Below are 27607 nucleotides of genomic sequence, written 5' to 3' on the forward strand. Positions count from 1 at the left end.
TCAGTTCCTGGCCCCTTACGTAATACCTTCTCCCAATCTCTGAGACCAGGAGGGAGATGCCATTGTCACCCACTGTACAAGTGAGCACACCATGGTGGCAGGGGGAGAAAGCGGCTTGCCCAGGGCTAACAGCTGTGCACGACAGGCCAGGCTGGAGCTCCGGCCCCTGAGTCTTGGCCACCTGCTCCCATGTGCCAAAAGACTCTTGAAGGAGGACCGGGGACAGCAATGAAGACCTGTGCTTGGATCGCAAGTTTGGGGGTCAGGCTGCCGGGGTCCCCGTGCCAACTCCTGCCTCTTCCGAGCTCTGTGACCTGGGGCAAGTGACCACCTCTGAAACCCCTGTCTCCCGGCTGTGAGGTGGCGGTAATAACAGTCCCTACCTCCTCTGTGGCTGGACACTTATTAATGTGGCTATTGTTTCTCTGTCACCTACCGTAGGCCAAGCACACACCAGGGACTTTAGATTTATGTAATGGTCCCTGGGAAAGGTGTTGTCCTGTTTGCAAGTGAAGACACTGGTGGGGGGAAGGCAGGAGGACCCTGTGGACTGAGCGTAGCAGCTCCCCACCTCCGGGAACCCCAGCTTCTGACGGGGGCGGGGCGGGGGCGGGGCCGGCCCTGCGAGCCCATTGGCTGCCCGAGGCATAAAGCAGGAGCCCAGGGAGGATTCAGGCCAGTCCAGCTGCCTCCCTGGGTCCCTGAGACCATCAACACCATCTCCCTCTCACTCCCTCGCTCTGTCCAGACGTCCAGCTCATTACTGTGCCTGGTAAGTGGCCCCATCCTCAGTCACACCCCAGGACCAGCCAGGGTTTGCCAGGGGACAAGGGGTGACAGAGCCAGCGACTGGGTGCACGGCCCGCTCTGAGCCTCAGTGTTCCTACCTGTCAGTTGGGTGATAGTAGGAGCTTGCTGCAGATGAAATGAAAGAGCACTTCATAATAACCAGTGACATTTACTGAGCACCTGCCACAGGCCCAGTGAGAGGGTGAGGGTGGGGGTGACAATCCAAGGCGGGTGCACAGAGGAAGGGGTGGCTTTCCTGTGCCAGGCCCCCCACCTGGCTCCACATCTGTGGGAAGAATTGTGACCTACAGGACAGGGTCCTCCAGATGACCCCGGGTCCCTGGGGTGGGCTCCTGCACTGGCAGCCAGGGCATGGTGAGCTGTGCAGGCCCCCTCTATCCGTGGGTCAGAACCAGCGTCCACTGTCGGGGTCAGGCCCTGCTCTCTGATGGCATTTAGGAGATGTAAGAGGGGAGGCCTCAGGGGCCTGTCAGCCCAGACAGCTTGGGGCTCCCACATGTGAGGGCACTAAGGCTGGTGCAGGACCCCCCACTGGCCAGGTGTCTGAGCCAGTCTGGGGGAGGGGGCTTCCTGAGCCAGGAGTGCCCAGACGAGGGACGGGAAGTTGGGGCACGGGCTAGCCGCCCCCGGTGCCAGGCTTTTGGGGGGTGCGGGGACCCCAGATAGGCCCCTGAGCTGACCACCTGCTGATCTCCTCTGGCCCAGCCCAGGTTGGGGGGCATGAGTCTCCCTGTGGCTCTCAGCAAAAGAGAGGGACGGAAAGGCCACAGGGGTGTGCGTGGGCTGGATCTTGGCCATCTCCACTGTAACCACTCAGAGCCAGCACAGGAGGGCTGGCCTGAGCCACACCAGGGTCCTGGGGAGACCCTGAGCTCGGGAAGCCTGCCCCAGACCTACCCCGCCTCCCTGCTGTGACCTAGGACATGCTGGTGTGGCTGCTGTGTCACCAACTACCCAGAAACGGCTACAGCTGGCAGCTCCACAGGGCTCAAGGGGGCGGTGCCTACCTGGGGTCCTCTCAGGGCACAGGGGGATGACAGCTGAGCCAGAGTCACTGCGAAGCTCCCCTACCCCACGTCTCGCAGTGGACACCACCGCCAGCTGGGACCTCCCGACCTTGGGTGGACCCCCAGGGGCCTCCACCCAGGGAGGGAGCCCACAGAGGTCCAGCCGGCTGTTCTGACCTCGGCTTGGGACAGTGATGACAGCAGCCACCCTGCAGACTCCAGAGGTGGCTGTGTCCCTCCCTTCCCAGCTCCACATTGGACATTTGGAATTGTCCCTGGCAAGAGTAGGGACGTCACAGAGGTGGCCCGCGTCACCGTCAGGGCTTTCAGTCCCTTGATTGCTAAACATTTGCTGACCCGCCACAGCTTGGACATCACAGAGTGTCCCTGCCCCCAAGTCATGGGAGCCCGGGGCTCGGGAGGAAGCTTGGCCTGCCTGTCACGGTGTGGCTTCATGAGAGGTGTGTCCAGGTGGGAAGGACTGTGGTGGCCTCCCAGGATTGGGAAAAGCCTCGAATGACATCACGGTGCCCGGCTCGTGCTGACCATTGGAGAGTGATGACTAAGGACAACAGTGGAGCCGGGCTGGCTCGTGGCCGGCGGTCGCCCCGCATGCCGAGGCCCTGGCGCCATCCCCAGCACGACAGAAATGACTGAGTTTGTGGCAGGACCCAGCCAGCACAGAGGCGCGGGGGCTGAGCGGCCTCCCGAGAAGCCCCCTGCCCAGCAGTTTCTTGGTAGTGTCCTGAGGTCCAGCCGGGGAGGCAGCTGGACTGTGCCTGTGGGGACCTGGGCACTTTCGCCTGTACTCTACCGCCCACTTTGTCCTTCTCCCCGGGGAATGAGGGGCGGGGCCGCTGGCCTCGGGGTGCCCACAGCCAACATGGTGCCCACTCTCCTGACCCTCCGGGCTTCTGACCTTTGTCCCAGCAATGACGTCTGGAAAGCCCCTGCACGTGAAGACACCCATCCGGGACAGCATGGCCCTGTCCAAAGTGGCCGGCACCAGCGTCTACCTCAAGATGGACAGTGCCCAACCCTCTGGCTCCTTCAAGATCCGGGGCATCGGGCACCTCTGCAAGACGGTACAGGATGGGTCAGGTGCCATCTGGGCAGGTGGCAGCCCCCTTCCTGGACAGGGCAGGGCCAGGGCTGGGTGGACCAAGAGGAGATGCAGGCTATGGGGCGGCTCCCCACACGCACTGCACGTCCACCTTAGGACGTCCCCGGACTAACGGGTGACTGTGCACGAGGGTCCCTATGGAGCCATCCCTGAGCCAGGCTCTGGAAGGAAGACGCAGAGAGACTAGAGCAGAACAAACCCCAGAGGAGAGGGAGGGGGAGGGGAGGGGGGCAGGGAGGGGAGCAGGAGGTAGAGGAGGGGAGGAGGAGGGAGAAGAGGGGGAGGAGGGAGAGAGGGGAGCAGGAGGAGGGAGAGGAGGAGGAGGAGGGAGAGAGGGGAAAGGAGGAGGGAGAGGAGGGGGAAGAGGAGGGAGAGGAGGGGGAAGAGGAGGGAGAGGAGGGGGAAGAGGAGGGAGAGGAGATATTCCAGGGGGAGGGAGGAGCCCAGGCGAAAACGAGGAGGCAGGCCAAGCCTGCTGGGGCACACCTGTCATCCCTGCAACTTAGGAGGTTGAGGCAGGAAGATTGAAAGTTTGAGGCCAACCTCAGCAATTTAGTGAGACCCTTGCTCAAAATTAAAAGGGCTGGGATGGTAGATCCAGGGCAGAGCTCCCCTGGATTCAAACCCCAGTACACAAAAAAGAAAGAAAAGACATGGAGGTGGACCTGACCCTTCCCCTCTTCTCCCCACAGTGGGCTGAGCAAGGCTGTGAGCATTTTGTGTGCTCCTCTGGTAAGTGACCAGCCTCCCCCTCCAGTCCTCTGCTGTGTGTGCTAAGGCCAGGTGCTTCGCCTCTCTGGGCCCTGGGTATCCCAGCCATGATAGGTGGCAAACTTTTGCAGTAGCCGGGTTTGGAATTCCAGGAGGAGGCCAGTGGGGTGTGGGGAGGCCCGAGCTGTAGGTGGAGGTCCAGCAGTCCCGGCCCTCGGGCGCTGACCTCCAGCCCACCCCTCCTGGCAGCGGGCAATGCAGGCATGGCGGCCGCATACGCCGCCAGGAAGCTGGGCATCCCGGCCACCATCGTCGTGCCCAGCACCACACCGGCTCTCACTGTGGAGCGGCTCAAGGGGGAAGGCGCCATGGTGGAGGTGGTGGGCGAGGTGAGTGCCCACCCTCAGGCTGTTGGGGCACGGGTGGCCGACCAGGACCATCGCCTTGACTGTCCCCACCCCGACCTCGCAGACGCTGGACGAGGCCTTCAAGATGGCCAAGGCGCTGGCCAAGAACAACCCCGGCTGGGTCTACGTCCCCCCCTTCGATGACCCCCTCATCTGGTGAGTGCAGCTTGGGGTCACTTGGCACGCGGGCGGCCACTCCCGGGCACCACTGGGCTGGGATGCTCGTCACCACACAAGATGCCGGTTCTCGTGGCTGCGCCCGTGACCTGTCCACGGGAGAGCACAGTGAGAGGAAGCCCAGGGAAAGGGGTTCTCCAGTCAGGCGGCCCTCAGGGACCCGGGAGCTGTGTGGAACGGCCCCACAGCCCTGGCCACTGGCCTCTCAGCCCTGCCCGTTGCCACGTTCGTAGCTGGCACTGGTGGCCAGAGCAAGGCCCCAAGTAGACACAGAGCCTGGTGGCTGGCGTCAGGGTGGCATCTGGAGCAGGGGACCAGCTGCCCAGCCCCCCTGGGCACATGCTGACCTGCCTGCCAGGGTGCCCCGGGCCCTGCCGGGTGCCTGCAGGAAGCCCAGCGCTGACCTGTCACCGGTGCCACTCCCCAGGGAAGGCCACACCTCCCTCATCAGAGAGCTGAAGGAAAGCCTGGGCACCAAGCCGGGTGCCATCGTGCTGTCTGTGGGCGGCGGGGGCCTGCTGTGCGGAGTGGTCCAGGGGCTGCAGGAGGTGGGCTGGGGGGACGTGCCCGTCATCGCCATGGAGACCATCGGTGCCCACAGCTTCCATGCTGCCACCACAGCGGGCAAGCTGGTCTCCCTGCCCAGGATCACCAGGTGAGAGCCTGCAGGTGCCCCCCGGGGAGCCTCCCTTAGGGTGGCTGGGAGCTGGCTCCTGGGGCCACCCACTGCACAGCGAGGATCCCAAGGCTTTGGTCACTCGCCCGGGGTCACAGACAGTGAGTGGCTTAAACAACATGGAACTTGATTTCTCTCTCTATGAAAGTCTAGAGGTGGCAAATCCAGAAGCCATTCCAGAAAGTCAGGGACCAGTGTTCCTTGGGCATCTCGCTCTACTGTCTTTGGCATGTGGCCTTATGGTCCAAAATGGTGGCTTGCATGCCAACTATCACGTCCACGCTCCATCAGGCAGGAAGAAGGAAGCAGAGAGAGAAGGTTAGGCGCTCACCTTTAAAGACACAAAGTGCAGCTGTTCCTTGATTTATAACTGCTCCAGGGTGACATCCTGATAAACTGTCATTTGTTGAAAATATTTCAAGTCAAAAGTGAGCTGCATACATCCAACCTGACACCCCACTTAGCAGCACAGTGCCGTAGAGTGGGTGGCCCCTTGCCATCAGCTGACCAGAGCTGTGTGCCACTGCCTGGCACCGCAAGAAAGGATGGCACCTCAAATCCATGCTCTGGGGAGAGGTCCAAACCAAGATTCCAAGGACAGTCTCCACCGAGTGCGTCACTTCCCTGGTGAAGCACACCTCATGGCAAGTTGGGGACATGTGCTTTCGATGACCTCTCACGGGCCAGAACTTAGTCAGGTGGCCGCGCCTGGCTGCAGGGGACGGGGAGATGTCCTCGCGCCAGGCATCCCTGGGGCAGCTAGAGGAGAGGGCAGCGCAGGCTCAGCGCGCACGGGGAAGCCTGAGCCCCGGGGTACCTTTGGGTTTCCCAGCCGGCCTCCCTGGAGGCTGCAGGGCTGGTCTCTGCCGCAGCCAGGTTGGCACAGAAGCCGCTGCTGAGCGCCTACTGTAAACTGCCTTAGGGCCACGGGGGCGCCCTCCAGATGCTCCTGGGAGATGAGCTGGGGATAGGACCGGTGGCCACCCAGGGAGCCTGGGAGAGTGTCCACACAGCCTCCAGCAAGGCCCCGGAGTCACATGTACCCTGCTCTGAGCCCCAGCACTGCCAGTCCCTGGGCATGTGGACCTTGGGCAGTGGCAGCAGGTTCTGCCTCAATTTCCCGCCTGTTAAGTCAAACCAACGATAACAGCACAATTCCCTGACGCTGGGGAAGTGCTTGGCCTGATGCTGCAGTGGGCAGGGCCACCTGAGGTCAGGGTCCGAGCAGCCCTGGAAGACGTCCTGGAGGAGGCAGCCTTCACCCTGCGCCTTTAGGGACAGGGCAGGAGGGGGTGGCAGGGCCGTGCGAGGCTCGGCGAGGACTGACTGGGTGGACCAGAGTGGGGGTCCCGTAGGGGTGGCAGGGTGCTTTTGCTCGAGTGTCCAACACAGATGTACACTACTGACCCCGACCCAAATCATCTGTGCGCAGCAGACCCCGCCGTCTGGGGTCCCTGCCACCTGCTGTGGCTCCGCTCACAGCCACCCTGTCTCCCCCGCCCGTCCCTGCCTCCCTCCTGTCTGCTGACCCCGGCTCCGGCCAGCGTTGCCAAGGCTCTGGGTGTGAACACGGTGAGCGCGCAGGCCCTGAAGCTGTTTGGGGAGCACCCCATCTTCTCTGAAGTGGTCTCGGACCAGGAGGCTGTGGCCGCCATCGAGAAGTTTGTGGGTATGTGCCACTGTCCTCGGCGCACCATGGGGTCCCGTTCACCCCAGTCCCCTGCATTCCTGCCTCCCATCCTCACCTAGAACGCCCCACTCGTGGAAGGTGACCACTTGTGACACCCTCGCCCAGACCGTGCCTCAGGACCCTCCTTAACCGGGGCTTGGGCGACGGCGATCACTAGTCAATGTCAACCTGGGGCGAAACCCGGGCCCCTGTTGACGGTGACAGCGGGAGGCGCGGCCCAGACCTTCCGGGGCTCAGAGCCGACTGGCTCGCTGCCCCCAAGTCCCCTCAGTGGCCTGCCGCTCCCCTGGGCCCACCATCCCTCACTGTCCCTGGCAGATGACGAGAAGATCCTGGTGGAACCGGCCTGCGGGGCCGCCCTGGCCGCCGTCTACAGCCACGTGGTCAAGAAACTGCAGGGGGAGGGGAAGCTGCGCGTCCCGCTGCCCAACCTGGTGGTCATCGTCTGTGGGGGCAGCAACATCAGCCTGGCCCAGCTGTGGTCCCTCAAGGAACAGCTTGGCATGAAGAATGGCCTACCAAAATGAGGGCACCCGCAGTGCCCCTGGCCGGGCCACACTGGGGCCGGAGTCCCCAAGTCCCACCACGTGCAGTGCCCTGGGCCTGGCCGTGAGCCTGGACCTGCATCACTGGCCACTGGGCCAAGGACCAGGTGGGCAGCAGCAGGCGCAGCCATGGACTGAACCTCGCATCTGTGTGGCCTCTCTGCAGCTGTCCCTGGCCACCCCTGCTAGGATGACTGCCTACAAGTCACACCAGGACCCCGGGGGGGGGGGGAGCTGAGTGCCACTGGGGGCCTGGACCACGGGCCCTACCTCCTCAGCTGCCTGGGGCCCTCGGCAGCCCTCCCGGAGGCCAGCTACTCCGTTTTCTAACGAGCACTTTTTCACTGGAAAAGACAACTATGTATTTATGACACAGCGACTGTGAGGCTTTCTGTCCCTTGCGGTCTCGCCCCTGCCTCTGCGCCCTGCTGGGTCGTCCCCAGGTGAGGGACCTGGTGAGGACCTGCTGACCACGGGTCACCTGTGCTGGGGGCAGAACCAGCCTGGAGCAGGGCGAGAGGCCGGCCTCACCCTGAGTCCAGTCCTCCCCGGGAGTCAGAGGCCCTGGGAGCCCAGTGGTGTGGCCCCACACCCGGGGGTGTCATCTGACACTGGACACTGGTTTTCCGGGACAGGAAAAACCTGGGCAGACTTGAAACCAGTGTGTAGACCCTCCAGAAACATGGACCCTGCTCCCCACGAAGTTGCACAGGGAATGGGAGAGCGTCCCTGGGCTGAGCCCCCTCCGTGACCCCGACCTCCGCAGCCAGGGCAGGTCCACAGGGTTGGCTTTTGTGACCCCACATTGTGCCCGGGCGCAGGGGCACACACCTATGACCCCAGCGACTGGGGAGGCTGAGGCGGGAGGACACCAAGTTCAAGGCCAGCTACTTAAAGGGCTGGGAAGGCAGCCGGGGGTAGAACACCCAGTACTGGGCAGGAGACCCACGATGTGGACGGCCACACACAGGGACCGGGAGGCCAATGAGAAGGCGGATCTGCCTCACTGCGCTTTATTCTCCCCGAGCGGCTGTGTCTCCATCCTGGGGCGAGCTTCGCGGAGCGGGGAGCCTGTGGACCTTCCCCTTTAAGGTGCCGGGGCCTCCCGCAGTGCTGAGGGTCAGCAGGGGTTGGTAATGTGAAGTGTGAGGGCCGTGCAGGGACCCTGGTCACAGTCCGGGGGAGCGTCACTGCCTGCTTTACAGACGAGGTGGCCGGGGCTCAGAGGGGAGTCTACAGCCAGCACAGGACGAACCCAGGGAAGAAACTCTGGGGCTACACGCAGTCCCTGTCCATCCCCGGGCGGGGAGCACAGGAGTCTTGTCACAGGCGGGCCACACGAGGTCAGATGGGAGAGCTGTCCGCACTGGTCTGTGCCCCACAGCAGGGCTCAGGAAGGACCCGCACACAGCAGGTGCTCCTAAGGCCCCTGGGACGGCTGGACGCGTGGACAGACAGCTAGAGGTGCAAGGTGGAGGCCTTCGGGGGGACAGGGCATGGGACAGACGGAGTCCCCAAGGTGGCATGGATGGACAGAGAGGGAAGCAGATGCAGAGAAGCAGAGGGGGACAGAGGTGGCACCACCCACTGTGGGGGTGACAACAAGTCCTTTCTGATGGCTGCACAGGAGGGAGGGACAGAGGGATGGCCGTGAGGAAGGACAGGGGCAGGTGGGCTGGCACGTGAGTGACTGGACGGACAGATGGAGGACGAGAAGGCTGCACGGTGGACACTGCAGGGCCCAGGCCAGGGAGGGAGGTGCCGCCTGCGACCCAAGCGGCACAGCAGCCACCGTCTCTCTAGTTTAATGGCGGCACAGCCTGCAGTCCGCCTCCCCTGGCCCCGGAGGGGTGGACACCAGGCAGGAGCGCGGGGCCACACTCCCTCCTGCCCGGGGACAGAGGGCACTCGAGACCCTCCAGCCTCCAGTGGCCAGAAACTTTGGTTTTGTTTCAAGTTTCTGTCTTTGAGGAAGCTGTCCAGGGAGCAGGCGAGGGGTGGGGGGCAGGGGCTGTGGCCTGGGGCAGCGACACCAGCCAGAGATGTGCCTAGACCCCAGGGCTGCCCCTCACCAGCCCCAGGCCGCTCAGGAGGCAGGAGGCTGGAGGCTGGGCTGGAACAGGCTTCCCGGCCCAGTAGAGGTCCAGGGCCCCAGCCCAGGACTCTCCCTCAGCTTCAGGTGGACAGAGCACGAGGACAGTCCCCGAGGTGGCAGAGACAGAAGCGGGAGGAAGGGAGGGAGCTGCAGAAAGGAGATGGCACAGGGGCTGCCACCCACTTTGTGGGGACCCTGAGTCTTTCTGAGTCCCTTGGGTCTGTGCCCAGCCCTTGGAAGAGACCCCAGGACAGGAGTGACCCAGACAGCCCCAGCCCAGCTTGGGGGCAGTGGGGCATAGTGGCAGGGATGTGGCAGGTCGGGGGCAGCAGGTGCCTATGGGCCAGCAGGGCAGGGGCAGCAGGCGGCGGGCTCAGCCCCAGGAGACCTTCAGGGGCGGGAACTTCCAGAGGTCGGGGTGGCCCATGTGCAGCTTGTCACTGAAGGGCGAGGTGCTCCACTGGAAGGGCGGCACCTGGTCCCACGTGGGCCCGCTGGCCGCCAGCAGGCCCAGCACCTTCACCAGGGACATGTTGGTCACCTGGGGGCAGAGCACGTGGCTGAGCCTGGGCGCTAGGCAGCCCCAGCCCCAGCCCCAGCCCGACCCTAACCTTGAGCCTAAATGGGTCGTCACCTGGACCCCACCCGCTGCTGCCCCCCAGCCTCCGCCCCTCCCCAGGCCCATCCAGCCCCAGGGCCGCACACCTTCACGTCGATGCCCCCGTGCAAGCGCTGGTGCAGGGCCTGGAACGGGTAGGAGCCGTTGGCGGGGTTGAGGTCGGAGCGGGCGGAGATGGCGTTCTCCCCGTTGGGCTGGGGGCTGCAGGCCTCACACAGCGAGAGGGGGTCGTGCAGGAAGTTGTTGTACCTGGGGGATAGGTCCCCGCGAGGCCTGGTCTTAAGTCCGCTCCTCCCACTGCCGGCCCCTGGGCTCCCGGGGCCTCGCGCACGCCCAGGTCTCCGCGCAGCCCCCCCAACCCCACCCCGGGGAGCCAGGCCTGCCTGGTCTCGTCCCTGAGACTCTGGTGCCTGAGCCACCTGTCTGCATCAGTCCGGGCCCTCTGAGGGTTTGGCAGCCCCAGGGACAGGGTGCCCTGAGGCGGGCGGTCGGGAGGTCTGCCTGCACCTCCCAGTGCCACGCCTGTCCCAGCACAGGTCACGGCCCAGGGCCCAGGCATCTGCAGGCAGCCACAGGCCCAGGTCGGGGCCACCAATTGCTGCTGGTAAGCACTGTGACCACTGGCGCAGCCCGGGCTGTCCCGAGGTGTGACCCCGGGAGGCTCCCCTGACCCGCCCCTGGCCCACCTCATCAGCCGGATCATGGAGTCCATGTCCCTCACCAGGGACTGGTTCCGCTGGAAGATCTGGGCGCGGGGGTTCTTGTCGTAGGAAAACCAGTTCCCGTACTGGGCCACCAGCGCCTGCAGCCCGCTGGCATTGAACACTGTCTCGAAGGCCCTGCGGGATAAAGAGAGTCACCATGACTCCAGTGACTGCAGGAGGCAGGGCCACGGCCACGAGGAGGCAGGCGGTCACTCCAGAGCAGTCACGACGACCCAGGAGCCGGGACCCAGAGGGGACGGCTCTGCTCTGGGTGGCTGGCAGGGTGTCTGGGCTGGGGTGCCACAGTCATGGCTGGGACCCTGGCCCCACCACCCAGCTCTGCAGCCTGCGAGGGCGGGTGCCGTCCCGGAGCCTTGGGTTCTGCACCCCTGAAACCAGAGATGATGGCCCCCAGGCCTGGGGTCACCAGGACCAACCGAAGTAGTGAGTGCTGGGAGTGGCAGCTGCCACCCAGCTTGGGCACACACCTGGGTTGGGCCACCCCGCGCCACCCTTTGATGGGTGCCACACAGGGAGCCGGGTACTGCTCACACGCTGCTGACCAGGTCACTTAACTATACCGTGAAGCCCTCAGGACCTGCCTGGTTCCTGCTGTGGCGCTAACACCACTAGGGAGGGCCTGGCCCTGGCGCCTGGGGAGCGGACAAGTGGAGGAGAGCAGGTGGGGCACCTACGGGATGTTGTAGCTGGCCCAGTAGGTCATGTCGTAGAGGTCCGAGGTCTTGTCGGCCACCACCACCAGGCCCCTGGGCAGGACAGAGCGGAGGCCGTCAGGAGGGGTCCCAGAGCAGGCCTGGCTCAGGGCCCCGGCCCCCTGCCTGCCGGGACCAACCTGGCTGCACCAGCTGCCCCTCCCATCTCAGGGACCCCAGCCCTCCCACCAGGGCCTCCACCCAGGTGGGGCCTCCACCCAGGTGGGGCCTCCACCCAGAGGTACTCACGGGAGCTGCTCCAGGACCGTGAGCACCCTGCCCCCTGGGCTGGTCTGTCCTGGGACAAAGGCCTTGTAGTCCACAATCATCCATTGGTTGTTGTACCTGGAGGGACCAGCAGGGGACTGAGCGGCCTGGGCCACCCGCCCAGCCCCTGCCCAGCCCCCCCGGGGCCACTGGCCCTCACCCTGGCACTGCAGTGAGGCAGGTACCCACAGGCGCTCAGGCCCTCAGCTAACCGTCAGGACAAAGGCCAGTTCCTCTGCCGCGTCTGCCCTCCCGACCACCCACGTTCCCCCTTTCCAGAGCCCTTCCTGCCCTGCCCCCAGGGCCCCTCCCTGAGCCAGGAGCCTGTGGGGGGCGTGTCCTTCCCTTCCTAAGCCTCAGCCTCCCTGGCCTCCCGGTGCAGAACAGGAGAGGCCTCTAGCACCTGCCAGCCCCTAGGTCCCTGGGGTCTGTGGCGGGAGGGCTATGTCCAGGGTGGGGCCATGGCCCAGAGCCACTAACGTGCCACTGTTGAACTTCTTGAAGACGTCTGTCCAGATGGCTCCGTCCAGGGCCAGGCGGTTGGCCACCAGGTTGCGGATCCACTCCAGCACGCAGCCCTCGGGCTGCACGTACTTCCACAGGGCTGCGTTCCTGTTGCCGATGGTGGTCTCCAGCGCCACCTGGGGGGCACAGGGGCTGCCTCAGGGGCAGGGCTGCAGGGACCCTGGCCTTGGGCAATAGCAGTCCCTGGTCTACTGATGCGCAAGACGGGGCCTGAGCCTGGGCAGGGCCTGGGCAGTCCCACAGCTCTGCCCCAGCCCGATCCCCAGCCCTGCTGCTTCTCCCTACCTGCGCTGGGGAGTCAGGCTGAGGAGCCGGGCCAGCTCGGGAAGCCCAAAGTGCTGCTCCTGCGGACCCCTCACCAAGTGGTCAGCTCTCCCTGAGACAGTGCCCCATTCCCAGGCCAGCCTCAGGGAAGGCTGATGGCCTGAGGCCATGAACCTGGACCCAGGCCCAGAGCCCCGGGGGCTGTGCAACAGAGAATCCTCGGCCTGTCTCAGCCCATTCTGGAGCCAAGGGCAGATGCCCACCCGGCCTCCAGCAGCCTCCTGCCCCTCTCCAGGGACCCTGCTCCATCTTCTGCTGTTCTATAAACAACGCCTTCTTCTTGGTGGTTAAAAATAAAACTCATGTCGCTATGAAATCCCAGAGACTCAGGAGGCCGAGGTAGGAGGACCCCACGCTTGAGGTCGGCCTCAGCAAATCTGGAACCATCTCAGGAAACAAATAAGTAAAAAGGGCTGGGGATGTGGCTCAGGTGGAGCACCCCAGTGCCACTGCCAGGACCAGGACAAAGAAACAGACCACCGCCCTCCAGGCCCTTCCCACACTCAGAGCAGGCCTGGAGGAGGCCAGGAGTCCCCGCCTGCCCTCCCAGGACTGGCACCTGGGCCCCGAGGGTGCCTCAGAAAGCTCTCTCCTGGCCGGTTGCCCTGGCAATCCAGGCGCGAGCCTTGGCGAGAGGTGCCAGGGACAGATTTCTAAACAGGGCTGGGCGCCAGCCAGGGAGACAGCACAAACAGCTCACCACCACCAACAGCTATTCAGAAACCCGCCGGGTTGTGGGGGCTTCGCCCACAGAGAGCAAGACGAGGGGGGACAAGGACAGTGGGGGTGAACCTCCGCCGGAAAAGCAAACCAGGTCGCCAAGGTCAAGGGCATCTCCAGGGTCCCCAGAACCAGAGGCTCCCAAGGACCTGGGTCCCAGGACCAGTGGCTCATGAGGACTGGGCCCCCACACAGTCCAGCCCAGTGCAGGCTTTGGGGACCCACATTTAACAAGCCCTGATGAGGGGCCAGCCAGCAGCACGGGAGGAGGAGCCAGGACCTGGGGCGCAGGCAGGGCTGCAGCCATCCCACCCTCCATCTCTGCTCTCACTGTGGCCCAGCCACAGGGTGCAGCTCGGTCACTGGTCACCACATCCAAGCGCACACCTCCTGTCCCAGCTTAGCGGTGAGACACAGTGAGACACGTCCCCAGGGAGGGGACACAGGTGACTGGTGCAACTCACCAGCTGGCTGCCCAGGATGTAGAAGTCGTCACAGGAGAAGATGGTGCCGGGGTAGGATGAGAAGACCATCTGATTCCCAGGAACCAGGAGGGCATCCTCTGGGGAGAGAGCAGCCGGCGCCAGTCAGGCAGGCCCTGCAGGGACGTGGGTCTCAAGGGGAGCAAGCAGCTCCCACCCAGTCGTTTCTGTCCTTTAGCAAATGAGGAGACTGATACAGAATGCACACGTGGGCTGGGCAGGAGCTCACGGTGGAGGCTCGCCTAGCGCAGGAGGCCTGGGATCCACCCCAACACTGTAAGAAACTAGTAAGAGCAAGCAGCAAAATCTACCAGTGACAAACATGTTTATGCCTTTCTCTGTGTGTGCACTTTGTTTACTGGCACCTCGCTTTTTAATTGTAAGAGGGTGGCCATTAAGAGGGCCAGACCCAGAAAGGAGATGCTGAGTTTCCCTGGGACAAGTCACTCAGCCTCTCTGAGCCTCAGTTTCCTTCCCTGCAAAATGGGAAGATCCCCTTGCTGCCCCATCCAGGGGGCTGTAAGGATTCAAGTCACAAGCTCAGAGTCCCCATAAGTCAACCGTTAGAAGCAGTACAGGGGTCGACAGGTGGCAACGACCTAGTGTCCACCAGCTACTGGGTGGGGGAGCCACGGGCCACCCACACCGTGGAGTACTACTCAGCCACAAAGAGGACCAGAGCACCAACACCCTCCACAATGTGGCCGAGCCTGGAGACCATCACACTGCGGGAAAGAAGCCAGCCCCAGGAAGGTCACACATGGGGACCAGCTGCCTGGTGGGCATAGGGTCTCCTGCCAGGGGCAAGGAAAATGTTTTGGAAAGGACGGGCACTTGAAGATGGTTGGGTTTACATTATGATTTTTGCCTCAATAAAAAAAATTTCAATAAAAATAAAACTACAACGAGAAGTTTTAAATAAACTGGTTAAGGGCTTAAATAAAGTTCTAGAACACACAAACTAACCTAATAAGAAAGGAGTCAGAACAGTGGCCGCCTTGGGAGGGCAGCGAGGGATAATCTCGGGGACCTGGGGAGCATCTTGAGCAGTGGAGGGGTCCTATGTGGCTGCAGGAGGCCGCACGGCCACAGGCGTCTGTGCAAACCCAGCCACGCTCCCTCTCCCGATGCACAGCTACAGTGCGCATCAATGAAGTCACGCCAGGACTCCAGCCTGCGGGTCACTATCTCCAGTCAGAAGGCAAGCTTGATGAGAACAGTGGCCCCAGGCCCTCGTGGCCGGCAGTGGAGCTGGTCTGCTGAGTCTGACCCCGTAACCCACATTTTAGGCCCCGCTGCTCGGGCCAGGGCTTGCCCACCCCCGCTTCTCGGCTCTGACCCACTGGTCCACTCCTGGCGGGCTCAGCTACAGGAGGAGGCGCACAGGCTGTGGGTGGCTCATGGGACTACCCGTGGCAGTGTCGGGTCAGCAGACACTTCAGGGCAGTGAAACGGGTCTGTACAATGGCCCAGGGGTAGGCATGTGTCCCCAGGCACGAGTCAAGCCCATAAAACTGCCCAATGCCCCGATGAGAACCAATGTATGGATCCCCATCCATCGCTGCGACAAACAGCACAGTCCAATTGTGAGGTGGGGGGATGCGGAGCTCCCTAGGGTGTCCACCCGATGCACCCCGGCCTCAGGCTTCTCTTAAACACGCATCTATTAATTTTAGAACAGATACATACACAAAATGCACCCCCACAAGTCCAGCCCTATCCAAACCACACTGTGACCGACCGCAGCCTTGGCCCAGGCGGGGGACAGGAGCCCCAGCCCTCACCTGGGGCAGCTGAGCTCACCTCTTGCTCACAGAATAAAGTGAAGCACAACAGAAAATCAAATCACCTTGTTTTCAAATCTAGGAAAGCAAAAAAACACATAACCACGTGTTCTCAGAAGTGAGGGGTATTGAAGGGAGCATGTTCTACGAAGTTTTCTGACATTCTATGACTTTAAAGAAATTATTTAAAATTGAACGGGGCTAGCAGGGCACAGTGGTGCCCGCCTGTCATCCCAGGATCTCAGGAGGCTGAGGCAAGAGGATCACAAGTTCAAGGCCAGCCTCAGCACCTTAGCCAGACTCTGTCTCAAAAAATAAAAGGGCTGGGGGTGCAGCTCAGTGGGGAGCCCCTGCCTAGTATGAACAGGGCCCTGCCTCAACCTCCAGCACTGAAAAATCAAATAAAAAAAACCCCAAGATGCGCTCTTGGAACTGCCCTGGTGACCCTGTGTGTATGGCAGGGTCTACCAAAGCCCCCCTCCTGCGCCCCGCCCATTCAGGTGCTCAAGCACACAGAGTCGCCCACCTACCCTGGGGGCCCTCCCGGAACTGGAACGTGTACTTCTTGATGATGCGTAGCATGTGCTGGTAGGAGTTCCAGGTGTTGTGGGCTACCAGGAGGTCACGCTGGCCGGGCAGCAGCTTGATGAGGGCGGAGCAGGACCCTGAGCCAAGGACGGCCCTGGTCCTGGTCTTGTTCAGGGCGGGCTCTAGATCTTCCAGGTCCCCAGAGATCTGCAACAGGCTGAGGAGGGACGGGGCGGGAGGTGAGCAGCCTGCTGCGCCCGTCACTGGCCAGCCAAGGCTCTGGAGGTCAGCCGGCCAGCCTGAGGCTGTGAAACGAGAAGGGCCGAGCTGGCGAGGGACCTGTCATCTGTGAGGCGTGCCCTTCCCCACCCTGCGCACCTGGGGGCACTTACAGGAACCCCAGGGGCTTGATGGTGAACTTCCCAGTTGGGAAGGACACGCGGCCTTCATAGCTGTCCTCCAGGCCCTTCAGCTGCAGCAGGGTCAGCCGCACCTGGGAGGCGAGGATGGGTGCAGGGAGGTGAGGCCCGCACCCCTGTAGTGGGGCCAGCCTGGGCTGCAGCCAGAGCAGGAGAGGCCAGCCCTGCCCCTCCCTGCCAGGCCCTCTCCTGCCCCCATGAACTGATGATGTCCACACCTGGTGCACCCCACATCACCCCTGCTTAAAAGCCCAACTTAAAAGCCACCTCTTGCAGGAAGCCTCCCATCCCCCATCCCACGGCCACTGTCCCTACTCCAAGCTTAGAGTTGCTGCCTCAGGAAACCTGGCCCCCACGGCCAAGGTTCCTCCCTGCGGCAGCTCTGCCTCTGCACCCGGTGACCACGAGCACCCTGTGACCACGAGCACCCTGTGACCACAGGCCTCACGGGACCTGGCATGTGTGAGCACTCCCCAGGCCCTCAGCAAGCACAGGCAAGACGGATGGACGGCGAACAGACAGACGAATGAGGGGAGGATGGATGGATGGATGGACAAGGGCTGAATGGCTGGAGGAGGGGGCAGATGGGTGATGGACAGGTGGACAGATGAGAGGTGAGTAGATGGGTGACAGATGCACAGAGAGGTGGGTAAAGTGGTGGGAAGATGAACAGATGGATGGACAGACTGACAGAGCGATGAGCTGGGGTGGGCACAGGAGCCATCCTAGCAGTCCAGCAGGTGGGTGGACACTGAGAAGCTGAGAGAGGGACATGGTGCAAGGAGGCCCACAGTCTGTGGCAACAGTCCTGATGGACTCCTTACAGAGGGCTGCCCCCTGGCGGCTTTCTAGGGAAGCCACCGTGTACTGACTGCACTGAGGATGTGGCCAGCAGCCAGCAGGGCGGGCGCCCCCTGGCCTTGCCCTCTCCGTGAGCTGCCTGCCCAGCAGCTCTCGGGAAGAAGGTCCCTGTGCCCAGCCTGCCTGGGTGCTCAGCCTCCCCGCCTGCCTCCTCCTGCTGCTGTCACCGTCCCCAACACTATCACCCTGCCCAGAGCCTCCTCATGTGAAGGAGAACAGGGTGCTGGCCACGAACCAGGTCTCCACTTCTTTGATGGGAGAAAAGCAGGCTGGGCTGGACAGGGGGCCAGGACAGACAGCAGGCGCGCCATCAAGGGAACGACGGAAGGACAGACAGGTAGAGTGGGACAGATGGGGGGACGAGGGCCAGGTAGGGGGGACTCAAAGGCTGGGTGGGCAGCTGGGCTGGTCCCAGAGCGCAGAGCCTGGCAGGCCCACCTGGTGCCAGTACCCGGAGTCCTTGTCCCACTGCATCTCCCGCTGCATCCACTCGAGGTTGGCCTCCAGGAAGTGCTTGAGCTTCTCGCAGTAGCCGACCTCGTACTCGAAGGGGCCGCAGTAGTTGACCACGGTGTTCATCCAGTGCATGTAGATGAGCTGCGGGGAGCGGGCGCTGAGGGGCCAGAGGCTCCAGCCTCAGGGCTCATCCTCCCATGGCCCGGCCCTCCGGGGGCTTCAGCGGGCAGAGCCTAGAGCACCTGGGGACCCAGCCGTCTGCCTCCTGTTCTGAGCAGCTCCTCTCTGTCCCCAGCACCGAGGCCACAGCAGGGGACAATGCAGCCCCCTCTTGGCGGATGCTGTGGTGAGCCTCAGGAAGGCCTGGGCTCCCCTGTTGGTGGGGACCCTGAACCCGGCGCTGCCTGTCACCCCAGCCGATGCAGAGCTGAGCCCTGGACAGTGAATGACCTGCCGGCATACTACAGGAGCTCCGCGAGCCAGCCAAGACCAGTCCAGCCAGCCACAGTGACCAGTCCACCCCGCCAACCCCACGGCCGAGGTCTGCCAGCCTTGTGGCTCTCGGGTGGCTGGGTGCCCATGGCCATGCTCACAAGCCCGCTCCAACCTCAGGGCTCTGTGAGGAAGGCGCTGTGGCCGCCATCTCTGCTGCTGTGGTCTGGAAGCTGGAGGTCCCCAAGGCTTGACCCCCAGGGGCTGCTGGGGGGTGGAGCCTGCAGGACGCAGGGCCTAGCGAGAGGCTTAGGTTACTGGGGAATGTCCTTAAAGGGGACCCCGGGGCCAGGGCTTTCCTCTTCCTTGTCCGCATCCGGCTCCCAAGTGGGCAACCTGTGCCCACTGCAGCTGCCACAGCCCCCAGGCACCTGCCATGGCCCTCAGACCCCTGCCGGGCCAGTCACACTGGGCCTGCCCAGTGGTGGACATAAACCTGTCTCACCTCTTGCCCACCTAGGCACGCTCCACCTCGGAGCCGCCCCTCAGTCCTCCACCACCTGTTAGCTTCATAGTTACCAACTTTAGTATGATTTATTTACTTACTTATTCATTTATTTATGGGACTGAGGATGGAACCCAGGGGTACCATGAGCAATGTCGCCAGTCCTTTTTATTTATTTTTTAAACATTTTATTTTTATAATATTTTAGGTGGACATGTGTCTTTATTTTACTTTATGTGGTGCTGAGGGTTGAACCCAGGGCCTCACGCTCTGCCTCTGAGCCCCAGCCCCTAGTATCATTATTTTTGAGAGAAGGACTAAGCTGCTGAGGCTGGCCCAGAACTCGCAACCCTCCTGCCTCAGCCTCCCGAGGCTCGGGAACAACCTGGCCCAGGTGTTCTGCTGCAGTGATGTGCAGCCCCGCACGCCCACCTCCTGGTGGAGGCAGCCCAGTTAGGGAGGAGGCGCAGGGCTGGTGGCCCAGGGACCTGGCCTGTCACCGTCCCACTGGAACACACCCTGACCCATGTCCTGCTCACCCTGCACGGCCTGGCCAGCACCCCGCCCCTCCCTGTGTCCTTCTGAGCCGTCCTCTGCACGGCCAGCCAACCAACTGTACGTTTCTAAACAGTGAGTGTCATGGTGTGGGCAGTGTCTCCACAAGGCAAGGGGGACGGAGCATGGCAGCGGGCACTCAGAACCGCGGGCTGGGCTCGGATGGCACGGGCCGCTCCTGAGCGACGATCGGGTGTTCACTGTATGATCGGGCTGTGGAAATTGGCGCTATGTCACGTATTTCTCTCTAGATGTCAAAGAATACACGGTGACTCAGCCCCGGGTGACACTGGCTGGGCAGGGCCAGGGCAGCCAGGACCCAGGCCCAGCGTGGCCTTACCTCCTCAGACACGGAGGCCTCCACCACGCCGGCCGCATAGGCCTGCAGGCTGTCATTGTAGCTGCCACTTGTGCCCAGCTCCAGGAAGGCCCACCTGGGGAGGGAAGGTGGGGACACTGGTTGGTGGCAGGGACCCTGCAAAGCTGCCCGCAGCCAGATGCGGCCATGTCCAGCTGTGATTCTAACAGGATGGACAAACAGCTCCTGGCCAACAATGGCCCATCAACTTCCCCGGTGCCCGGCAAGGGTCTGGCCCCGTGGCACTTGTTAAGCCACCGTTCCCTCATGACAACCCCACAGTCCTCAAGACAGGCTGCGTGGCCTCAGCCACCGGGAAGAAAGTAAAACACAGTCACATGGGGCTGCGGCAGACACCCTGCGGCCTGGAGCCAGGCGTCCCTGGACCTGGGCTCCGTCACGCCGCGTGGCTTGCTCTAGCCAACGGGACATGCTCGGCAGTGACAGGGTTAGCCTTCAGAAGGATCCCGTGTTTCCACTTGCCCTTTGCTGCCTCTGTCCCTGCCACTGTGGCACACGTCCTGGCCAGCTCGCTCGTTCCAGAAATATGAAACATAAGCAGACCGTGTCTGTAGCATGAAGCAGGTGGCCCCTGACCCGTGGGGGCCAGGGGCTGTTGGCCTAAGCCCTGGGCCTGGGGGCTAGTTTGTTACACAGACTGGTGCCCAGTGCTAGCTAGTGCACAGAGTACCAGAAGCGGAGGCAGGATGGCTCCAGGCAGGCTGGGTCCTGCTCCTCTGGCTCGCTCTAGGTCACCCAAGAGCCTCGGGAGGAGGCAGGTTCCAGCTGGGAAGATGGGCACAGGGCCCAAGCCCCAGGCACCACCCATGGTGGGTCACTCCCTCTCTGTGGTGAACACTCCTGCAGGCCCACAACCCGGGGTTTCCTTTCCCTCTATTTTGCTGTACTGGGGACTAAACCCAAGAACCTGCGCAGCTAGGCCAGCGCCCCACCCCGGAGCCACACCTCCAGCCCCCATTCCCTCATCTAAAATGACTCCTAGCATAACCATGTCACCTTTATAACTAGGGGAACCTCTCTTTCTCTATTTACTTATTTATTGTAGTACTGGGGACTGAGGCATTCTTCCACCGAGCTACAACCTCAGCCCTTTCTTAAAATTCAGAGACGGCTCAGTCAATTACCCAAGCAGGCCTTGAACTTGGGATCCTCCTGCCTCAGCCTCCCAAGTCCCTGGGATCACAGGCCTGGCCGAGGTGCTGGGGTAGGGGTGCACAGGGTTAAAGGTCCTAAAGAAACTTGAGGAGCCCACGAGACAAGGAGAGCAGAGGACTGGGAGCAGCCGGAGCAGGTGCTACCCAGACCTTCGAGGCCCTGGGCTCCGCCCAAGCACCACAGAACCTTTCTTGACTGAAAGGCCACCAGATAGCTCCAGGACAGGAATGGCTAGGAAAACACTCAAAATACCCATGTCCAACACCTTCAGGCAAAGATGAGTGACATTCAGGCCTGGCTCCAAGAAGTCATGGTGGGGACATGAGAACAGATAAGGACCCCACAGGGGAACTATCACAATCAGGAAAGTGCTGGCCCGGTGTGAGGGCCACTGCCACGTGGAAAGTTTAAAAAAAAAAAAAAAAGCCTAGGCTCTGAACGTTCCTGGGGTCACACAGCAAGTAAGTAGCAGAGCAGAGACTGAGGTTCTAGAGCTGGGCTCCCAGCCTCTACATTGGCGGGCAACCGAATCCTGGAGGGGGCATTGTCTGTCGGCTGGTTGGTAGGAAGGGGTTTGGCTGTGCTGCTCAGGCCGGCCTCCATCTCTAGGGCTCATGTGATTCTCCTGCCTCAGCCTCCTGAGTTTCCGGGATGAAGGGCACACACCATAGGCTCAATTCAGAGGGGACACCGTTCTCATCAGAGGAAGCCAAGAGCCAAGACCCTCAAGGCTGGTGACTCACGTCCAATGATGGATAATGACCGAGAGACTCGAGGGACAGGAATGAAGGTTTTACCTTTCAAGGAGGGTGAAGGACAAGAGCTTGGGCTCCTGTCCCCCAGCTCCTCCGGGTCCCCAGCAGCCCTCCCCCAGCCTCTGGGACAAGGCTCCACCTCCCTAAGCCCTGGTTTCCTCCTCCATGAAATGGTCACAGTGACTCCCACTTCAGAGGACGGTGTGGCACGTGCCAAGAGGGGACACTTGCTCACTAAATGTGTCTCATGGAGAGTGTGTGAGGGCCGGGGAGGCGAAGGCTGAGTGAGCGAGGAAGATCAGGTGCCCAGTGGCGGACCTGCCTCATGAGCCGGGAGGCTGCAGGCGAGGGGGCGTCAGAGCGAGTCACAGAAAACCCCAAAGCCACTCAAGGCGAGCACCTTGGGCAACCTGGGGCCAGGGACGCCCTCTGCTGACCATGGCCAGAAGCTGCCGCTTCAAGGCACTCAGGGCCATAGCACCGCCACCCTGGAGGTGGAAGGGCCCAGGAATCCCACCTGTGACTGGGTCCTCGCACAGCCCTGCCAGTGGGGAGCAGGGAGGGCGGGCCCTGCACACAGTGCTTCTGCCCAAGCCAAGGAGAGCCAGCTGCCGACGCGTCCCTCACCAGGGCCTGGCCCAGCCCAGCCGTCCACCACGCGGCTGGTTTCCAGGACCCTGCAGCCACTGCCACGTGAGGAGGGAGGACAGTGTCAGATAAAGTTAGGGAGAGGGAGGGACCGGGGCCACAGGACACGTGTCCACACCCCTGTGCGCAAACGCGGGCGCAGGTGTGTTGGGGTCTGTGTCTGCAGTGAAGATTCTGGAAGAGGTTCTTCTAGAGAGAACGGAGGCCCACGTTTCCCGTGCCCCATGCCACCCTTCAAAACTGCGAGTATTTTTACCCTGGGGAAAGAAATTCAACCTGGGCAAGGAAGGTGGCTGGGGCAGAGCACCCGCCCAGGCATGCAGGGCCCCAGGTCCGCCCCAGACTGCAAAAAACCAGAAAAAATATGTAAAATAAAATAAATACTTTCATAATAATCCCAAAAACATTTAAAAAGAAGGGCAGCATGGGCTCCTTCAGGCTGGGCAGGAGGATGAGACCCTGTCTCCTGGGCCCCACAGCAGGGCATCCGTCACCGCCCTTTGAGGGAGCGACGCTCTCACTTCCTCCTACCTCTGCTGCAAGGTGACCGCTAGTTCCAACTGCGCGGGAGCCACGTGTCCTGACTGAGCCTCAGAAAACCCAAATCGGTGGCATTTGTGCAGCAACCCTAGTCCTTCCAGGAAACCACGGTGGGAAAGGTGCCCGTCTGTGGCTGAGGAGCCCCTGGGCTGGCTGGGACCCCACGTCCCACTCCAGCCCCTTCTCCCAGGACCCCGCAAGGCCAGCACGGCCTCGCCCCCGAGACAAGGCCACAGCCATGGTCACCACGGACAGTGCCCCCACGGGGACTTGAAATGGACCCTGACGCTGACTCTGAGTCTCTGCCTCCTGCCTCCCTGCTCGGTCTTTCCAGCCTCAGCTTCCCCATCTGTGACATGGGACGATGGCGACAGCCTCTGGAATTCCTGGTGGCGCTGGGCCTGTTGACGACTTTCAGAAAGATGACCCGGCCACTGGCCAGGAGAACGTCTGAGCGCTCCAGTAACTGCACGAACTTCCAAAACCACCCTCCCTCCAGAGAGCGCGTCCTTGCTGCTCGCTTTCTTCTCAAACTGCTGATCTTCGTGGATAAACAGAGGCGGAAGCCAAGAGGATCGTGTTTGCCTGGTCGTTAGTGCCCTTTGATGACAGGATTCACACGTCGGCAGCCCCAATGGCATTCCTTAACCATTTCTCCTTCTGGAAGATCTGCGGGCCATACTGACTCTATCTCAGGAGCAGCTGATGTCTCTAAAACAACTCCAGGCTCCAACCAAGGCAGCCTCTAGAGGCTCAGTTGGAAACATCAGCGCTTGACACTCATAGCCCTGGGGGGATCCAGTGAGGGGAGGGACATATCAGGCTGGCCGGGCACAGGTGCGCACCTGCAATCCCAGCCACTCCGGAGGCTGAGACACGAGGATCACATGGTCCAGGGCAGTTCCAGGGCAACTGTCTCAAGATGAAATAAGAAGGGCTGGGGAGGCACTCAGTGGCCGAGAGCCCCTGCGTTCAATCCCCAGTACAGAAGAAAAGCCATGGGACGAGCAGGGGTCCCAAAGGCCTCCTGTGGCCACCTGATGCGCTCCAGCACGCGGGATGCCTCTGGTGGAGTCATCGCTCCCTTGTCACCCGCGATGGCACAGGCTGGCCTATCATGACTTTCCAAAGACACCGCTTGTCCACACTCCTGGCTGGCTTTTCTCGCTGGCTGGGGTCCTGGAATGTTGGCTGGTTTGTTAGTTTCTTAGCACGTTCAGCTCAAGGAGATTTACTCCAAGCAGCCTTGAAGATAAGGCACTGGCTGGGAGGATGAGATCAGGGAGGAAGGACAGCGAAGGCGGAGGGGGCTGCTGTCCAGGCCCACACCAGAGCCAGCTGCGGCAGACTGCCACCAGCGGCATCTCCAACCTCCAAGCATCGAATCTTAAATGGTTCTAGGCTGCGTGATGGGCACAGGTACAAAGTCAGGCACAAATACAACCGAAAAGAGGGGGATTTACCCTGAAACCCCAGGATCCTGGGAGACAAAATCCCCAGAAAGGGAGGTTCATGCCTGGCCGGGGGGCATCTCTCTCCAAAACAGTGAAATCAGAGATTCTGCGGGCTGGGAGCAGGACGCCCCAGAGGTGTTTCTTTCATCCTGCCCCTGAGTCTCCAGAGGCTGTCTCCGAGGACCTCAGTTTCGTGCCTGTACGATGTCCCCTACACTGCAGCCCCCACTGCTGGCGAACTCGTGATGGAAGGGGCCCCCTGAGGCTGAAGCCTCTTCCATGCTGGGCCGTCCTTCCATGTCTCCTTCCTGGCTGGTATCCAGGCAGAGGTCTGGCATGCCCTCTTGGCTCTACCAAGCAGGCCAATAATGTGTGAGTCATCAGAGAATGGGTCACCAGATCCCAGAGTCACAGTGGCCCCCGTGGCTAGCCACAGAGCTCTAGTTCCCTCCATGGACGTCAACTCCATCTGTGTCTCCTCTCCCAGGAGCCCTGCCAGCTCAGCCCCAACAACTCCTGTGTCTGCAGAACCTTCTGGGGGCCACCAGCACAGAGTGTCCTCAGCATCCTGTCTCCCTAACACCTGAAGGGACAGCGGATGCCAGGACACTGGGCCGGTGGGAGGGGGCCATGCCTGCTGTAGGGAGCAGCATTGTCTGAGCCCTGGGCTGTGGCCAGGTAGGACATACAAAGGGTTCCCTGCGACTCCCCAGAGAACCTGGATCCAGGACCTGGGCCAGCTGACAAGGCTCTGAGGTCCCCATTCCCACCAAATCTGGTTTCCCTTCCAGCACCGTCTGTCCCACTTAGAGAGGGGCCTGCTCACCTCTCTACTGCCCCTAAGGCCAGGCATCAGAAGGAGGGAATACAAACAAGCCCCTGTGCAGGCCTGAGAGGGGCAACACACAACTCCCCAACCAGGGATGGCTTCAGAATCTGGGCCACAGATGGTGACATGGGAGCCCAGACAGGCAGAGGAGCCAGGGGAGAGACCTCAGAGTGCATCCCAGCAACCAGGAGAGCTGTCATGACTGCAAGCACAGCCCTTGGCTCCACAGTATCAAGCCAAGGACCTCCCGGGACCAGGATACAGCAGGGGGAGGGGCAGAGCCCTAGTGGAGGTCCTATCTGCATCTATATCACCAGAGGAAACTTCTGCTTTCCCAGTGGCATGGAACCAGGCTCCACCCTGCTGTCCTGGTTCTGGAAGGGAGGCAGGGGGCCGGCACCCATGGAGCAAGCCACAGGTAAGCAAGTGTGAGCTAGACAGACCCCTGGAAGCTGCTGCCAAGTTCAAGCCTGGGGACATGATGCTGGCCTCTGTGGTGGGAACGGAAGTCTGGAGAAGAGAGCTAATCCCTGTGACTCCAGTGGGGACAGGAGTTACTGTATTACCCACCAGCCATGACTTGCTCCAGATGCAGATACTGTGGCCTCTGGGGGACAAAAGTATTGTCACCACTGGGTGGAGGCAAGTGACTGGCCCCCCGTGAGGTGAGGGGTGTTGCACCAGCCCCTCCCAACCGGGGAGCTGGTCCGGAGGGCGATGCTGCAGCCTTAGAGGGAAGAAGTGACTCTCAGGGAGACAGCAGCGCTGTCCCCGCAGGCGGACGGCCCCAGGGACAGGCAGGCCTGGCGCCCGGGGCTGGCCCTGCGCGGGGGCGGGCCAACCCTTACCCGGTCTCGTGGATGGCGTTGGTGAGGTTGGCCCAGGCCACGGCCTCGGGGTGGCGACCGTCCACCAGGCGCAGCTGGCCCGACGCGGAGTCCAGAAGCACCGAGCGGCTGCGGGAGGCGGGTGGTGCCGGTCTGTGGCGCTTCCAGGGGTCCCCCGGGGCCGGGATCGCGCCCGCCAGGCCGCTCAGGAACAGCCCGACCAGCAAAGCCAGCACCAGGGCCAGCGCCAGGGCCCGCGTCAGCGCCCGGGCCAGGCGGCCGCCGGGGGACCCGTACATTGGGGCCACCATGACCGCGCGGAGCCCCGCGCCGCAGCCTGGATCACGTGACTGCGCTCCGCGGGGCGGGGCCTGGCCCTCGGTTTCCGGGGAGGGCGGGTCCTAGGGTTAGGGGCGGGGCCTGGGTTAGGGGCGGGGCCTGGGGTCAGCGGCTGGGGCCTGGGATCAGAGGCTGGGTCTTGGGGGTTGGGGGCGGGGCCTTGTTGGGGCGGGGCCTGTGGTAAGGGGCGGAGCAACCCTCAGCCCCCGCCCTCCCTACACCTCCTTCCTTGTGAAAATGAGGCGTAGCACACTTCCGCCTCAGCGCTTTACTTTGCGAATTTTCAAACCTCAAGAAAAGTTGCAAGGATAAGAAATAGTCTTATACCCGCCACCACTTGCTGATATCTGGTCACATCGGATTAACCTCTCTCTATATAGTTTCCCTGAATTATTTGAGACTTAATTGAAGACACAGTGACCTGTCAACCCTGCAGGCTGCAACATGCTTTTCCTAATAACAAAGACATTGTCCTACATAATGACAATACCATTACAGTGGTCCTCCAGGGAGTCAACCCAAGGATGGAAGATATGAAAAAAAAAGGGGGGGTGGCGCACTCCTGTCATCCCAGCCACTCAGGAGGCTGAGGCAGAAGGATTGCAAGTTCGAGGCCAGCCTCAACAACTTAAAGAAACCCCTGCCTCAAAATTAAAAATAAAAAGGGCTAGGGGTGCAGCTCAGTGGTAAGAGAGCCCCTGGGTTCAATCCCCAGTACCCCCCCAAAAAAAGTGTACTACAGATTACACATGTATAGAATTTTTTTCTCTTGCTATTATTCTCCAAACAATACAATATAGCTATTTATATAGAATTTACATTGTATTAGATACTATAAATTATATAGAGATAATTTAATATATGAGAAGATATATATTATATGTTATAAACAAATAGATTATAAATAAATTTGGGGCCATTTTGTATAAGGGATTTGAGCATTTACAGATTTCTGTATGGAAGAAGGTGTCCTGGAACCAATCTACCTCGGATACTGAGATACAACTGTAAACACTCAGGAAAATTACCATTAATTTAACACTATTATCTAATGTGGGATCTTTACTCCAATTTATCCATCTGTCCCCAAAATGCCATTCTTTCCCCTTTTTAAATCCAGGATCACACAATGCACAAGAATAAATCCTAATTGATCAGAATCTCAATGTAGAAAACGAAACCATACAGTTAGTTACTCTACAACTTATGTCTGGAAAAAGCTAACTATAAGCCAGGTGCCATGGCACATGTCTGTAATCCCAGTGACTCTGGAAGTTTAGGTAGGAGGATCACAAGTTTGAGGCCAGCCTCAGCAACTTAGTGAGATCCTGTCTCAAAAATAATAACGGTGTGTGGGGGGTGGGATGGGGGCTGGGGTATAGCTCAGTGGTAAGAGTACCCCTGGGGTCAATATCCAGTACCACATACAAAAAAAAGCGCTAACTGTGACTCCAAAACCAGATTCGATAAAAGATTGATGCATTTGATTACATAATATTTTTAACTTTTGCATATTAAAAAAAAAACTTCATAAGCAAAGTTAAAA

The 27607-nt window shown here is 61.2% G+C and overlaps 2 protein-coding genes across 2 annotated transcripts; one reads left to right on the forward strand and one right to left on the reverse strand.

The window, feature by feature from the left end:
• The first annotated feature begins 688 nt into the window (after nucleotides 1-688).
• Sds (serine dehydratase) lies at nucleotides 689-7308 on the forward strand. Its single transcript, XM_026412078.2, has 8 exons — nucleotides 689-772; nucleotides 2748-2902; nucleotides 3633-3672; nucleotides 3901-4040; nucleotides 4123-4214; nucleotides 4663-4890; nucleotides 6456-6580; nucleotides 6920-7308. The coding sequence occupies exons 2-8, from the start codon at nucleotides 2750-2752 to the stop codon at nucleotides 7126-7128; spliced, it is 987 nt and encodes a 328-aa protein (XP_026267863.2). The 5' UTR covers nucleotides 689-772; nucleotides 2748-2749; the 3' UTR covers nucleotides 7129-7308.
• Nucleotides 7309-8131: 823 nt separating this feature from the next.
• Nucleotides 8132-26083, reverse strand: Plbd2 (phospholipase B domain containing 2). Its single transcript, XM_026412054.2, has 12 exons — nucleotides 25744-26083; nucleotides 19476-19569; nucleotides 17626-17784; nucleotides 16300-16400; nucleotides 15910-16124; nucleotides 13578-13675; nucleotides 12025-12185; nucleotides 11527-11622; nucleotides 11260-11331; nucleotides 10547-10699; nucleotides 9947-10109; nucleotides 8132-9782 (listed from the first exon to the last, which is right to left on the reverse strand). Exons 1-12 carry the CDS (start codon nucleotides 26031-26033, stop codon nucleotides 9615-9617), a joined length of 1770 nt encoding a protein of 589 aa, XP_026267839.1. The 5' UTR covers nucleotides 26034-26083; the 3' UTR covers nucleotides 8132-9614.
• Between the last annotated feature and the right edge of the window lie 1524 nt (nucleotides 26084-27607).

This window comes from Urocitellus parryii, chromosome 3 (assembly GCF_045843805.1).
Source record: "Urocitellus parryii isolate mUroPar1 chromosome 3, mUroPar1.hap1, whole genome shotgun sequence".
In the NCBI taxonomy this organism is placed as follows: Eukaryota; Metazoa; Chordata; class Mammalia; order Rodentia; family Sciuridae; genus Urocitellus; species Urocitellus parryii.

Bases quoted from the DNA above. Each gene is read 5' to 3' on its own strand.
- Sds (XM_026412078.2), top strand. From the start codon at position 2,750: ATGACGTCTGGAAAGCCCCTGCACGTGAAGACACCCATCCGGGACAGC. The intron at 2,903-3,632 runs GTACAGGATGGG...TTCTCCCCACAG, and splicing joins TCGGGCACCTCTGCAAGACG to TGGGCTGAGCAAGGCTGTGA. The intron at 4,891-6,455 runs GTGAGAGCCTGC...GGCTCCGGCCAG, and splicing joins TCCCTGCCCAGGATCACCAG to CGTTGCCAAGGCTCTGGGTG.
- Plbd2 (XM_026412054.2), bottom strand. From the start codon at position 26,033: ATGGTGGCCCCAATGTACGGGTCCCCCGGCGGCCGCCTGGCCCGGGCG. The intron at 17,785-19,475 runs GTAAGGCCACGC...CGCTCCCCGCAG, and splicing joins AGGCCTCCGTGTCTGAGGAG to CTCATCTACATGCACTGGAT. The intron at 11,332-11,526 runs GTGAGTACCTCT...TGTCCTGCCCAG, and splicing joins ACGGTCCTGGAGCAGCTCCC to GGGCCTGGTGGTGGTGGCCG.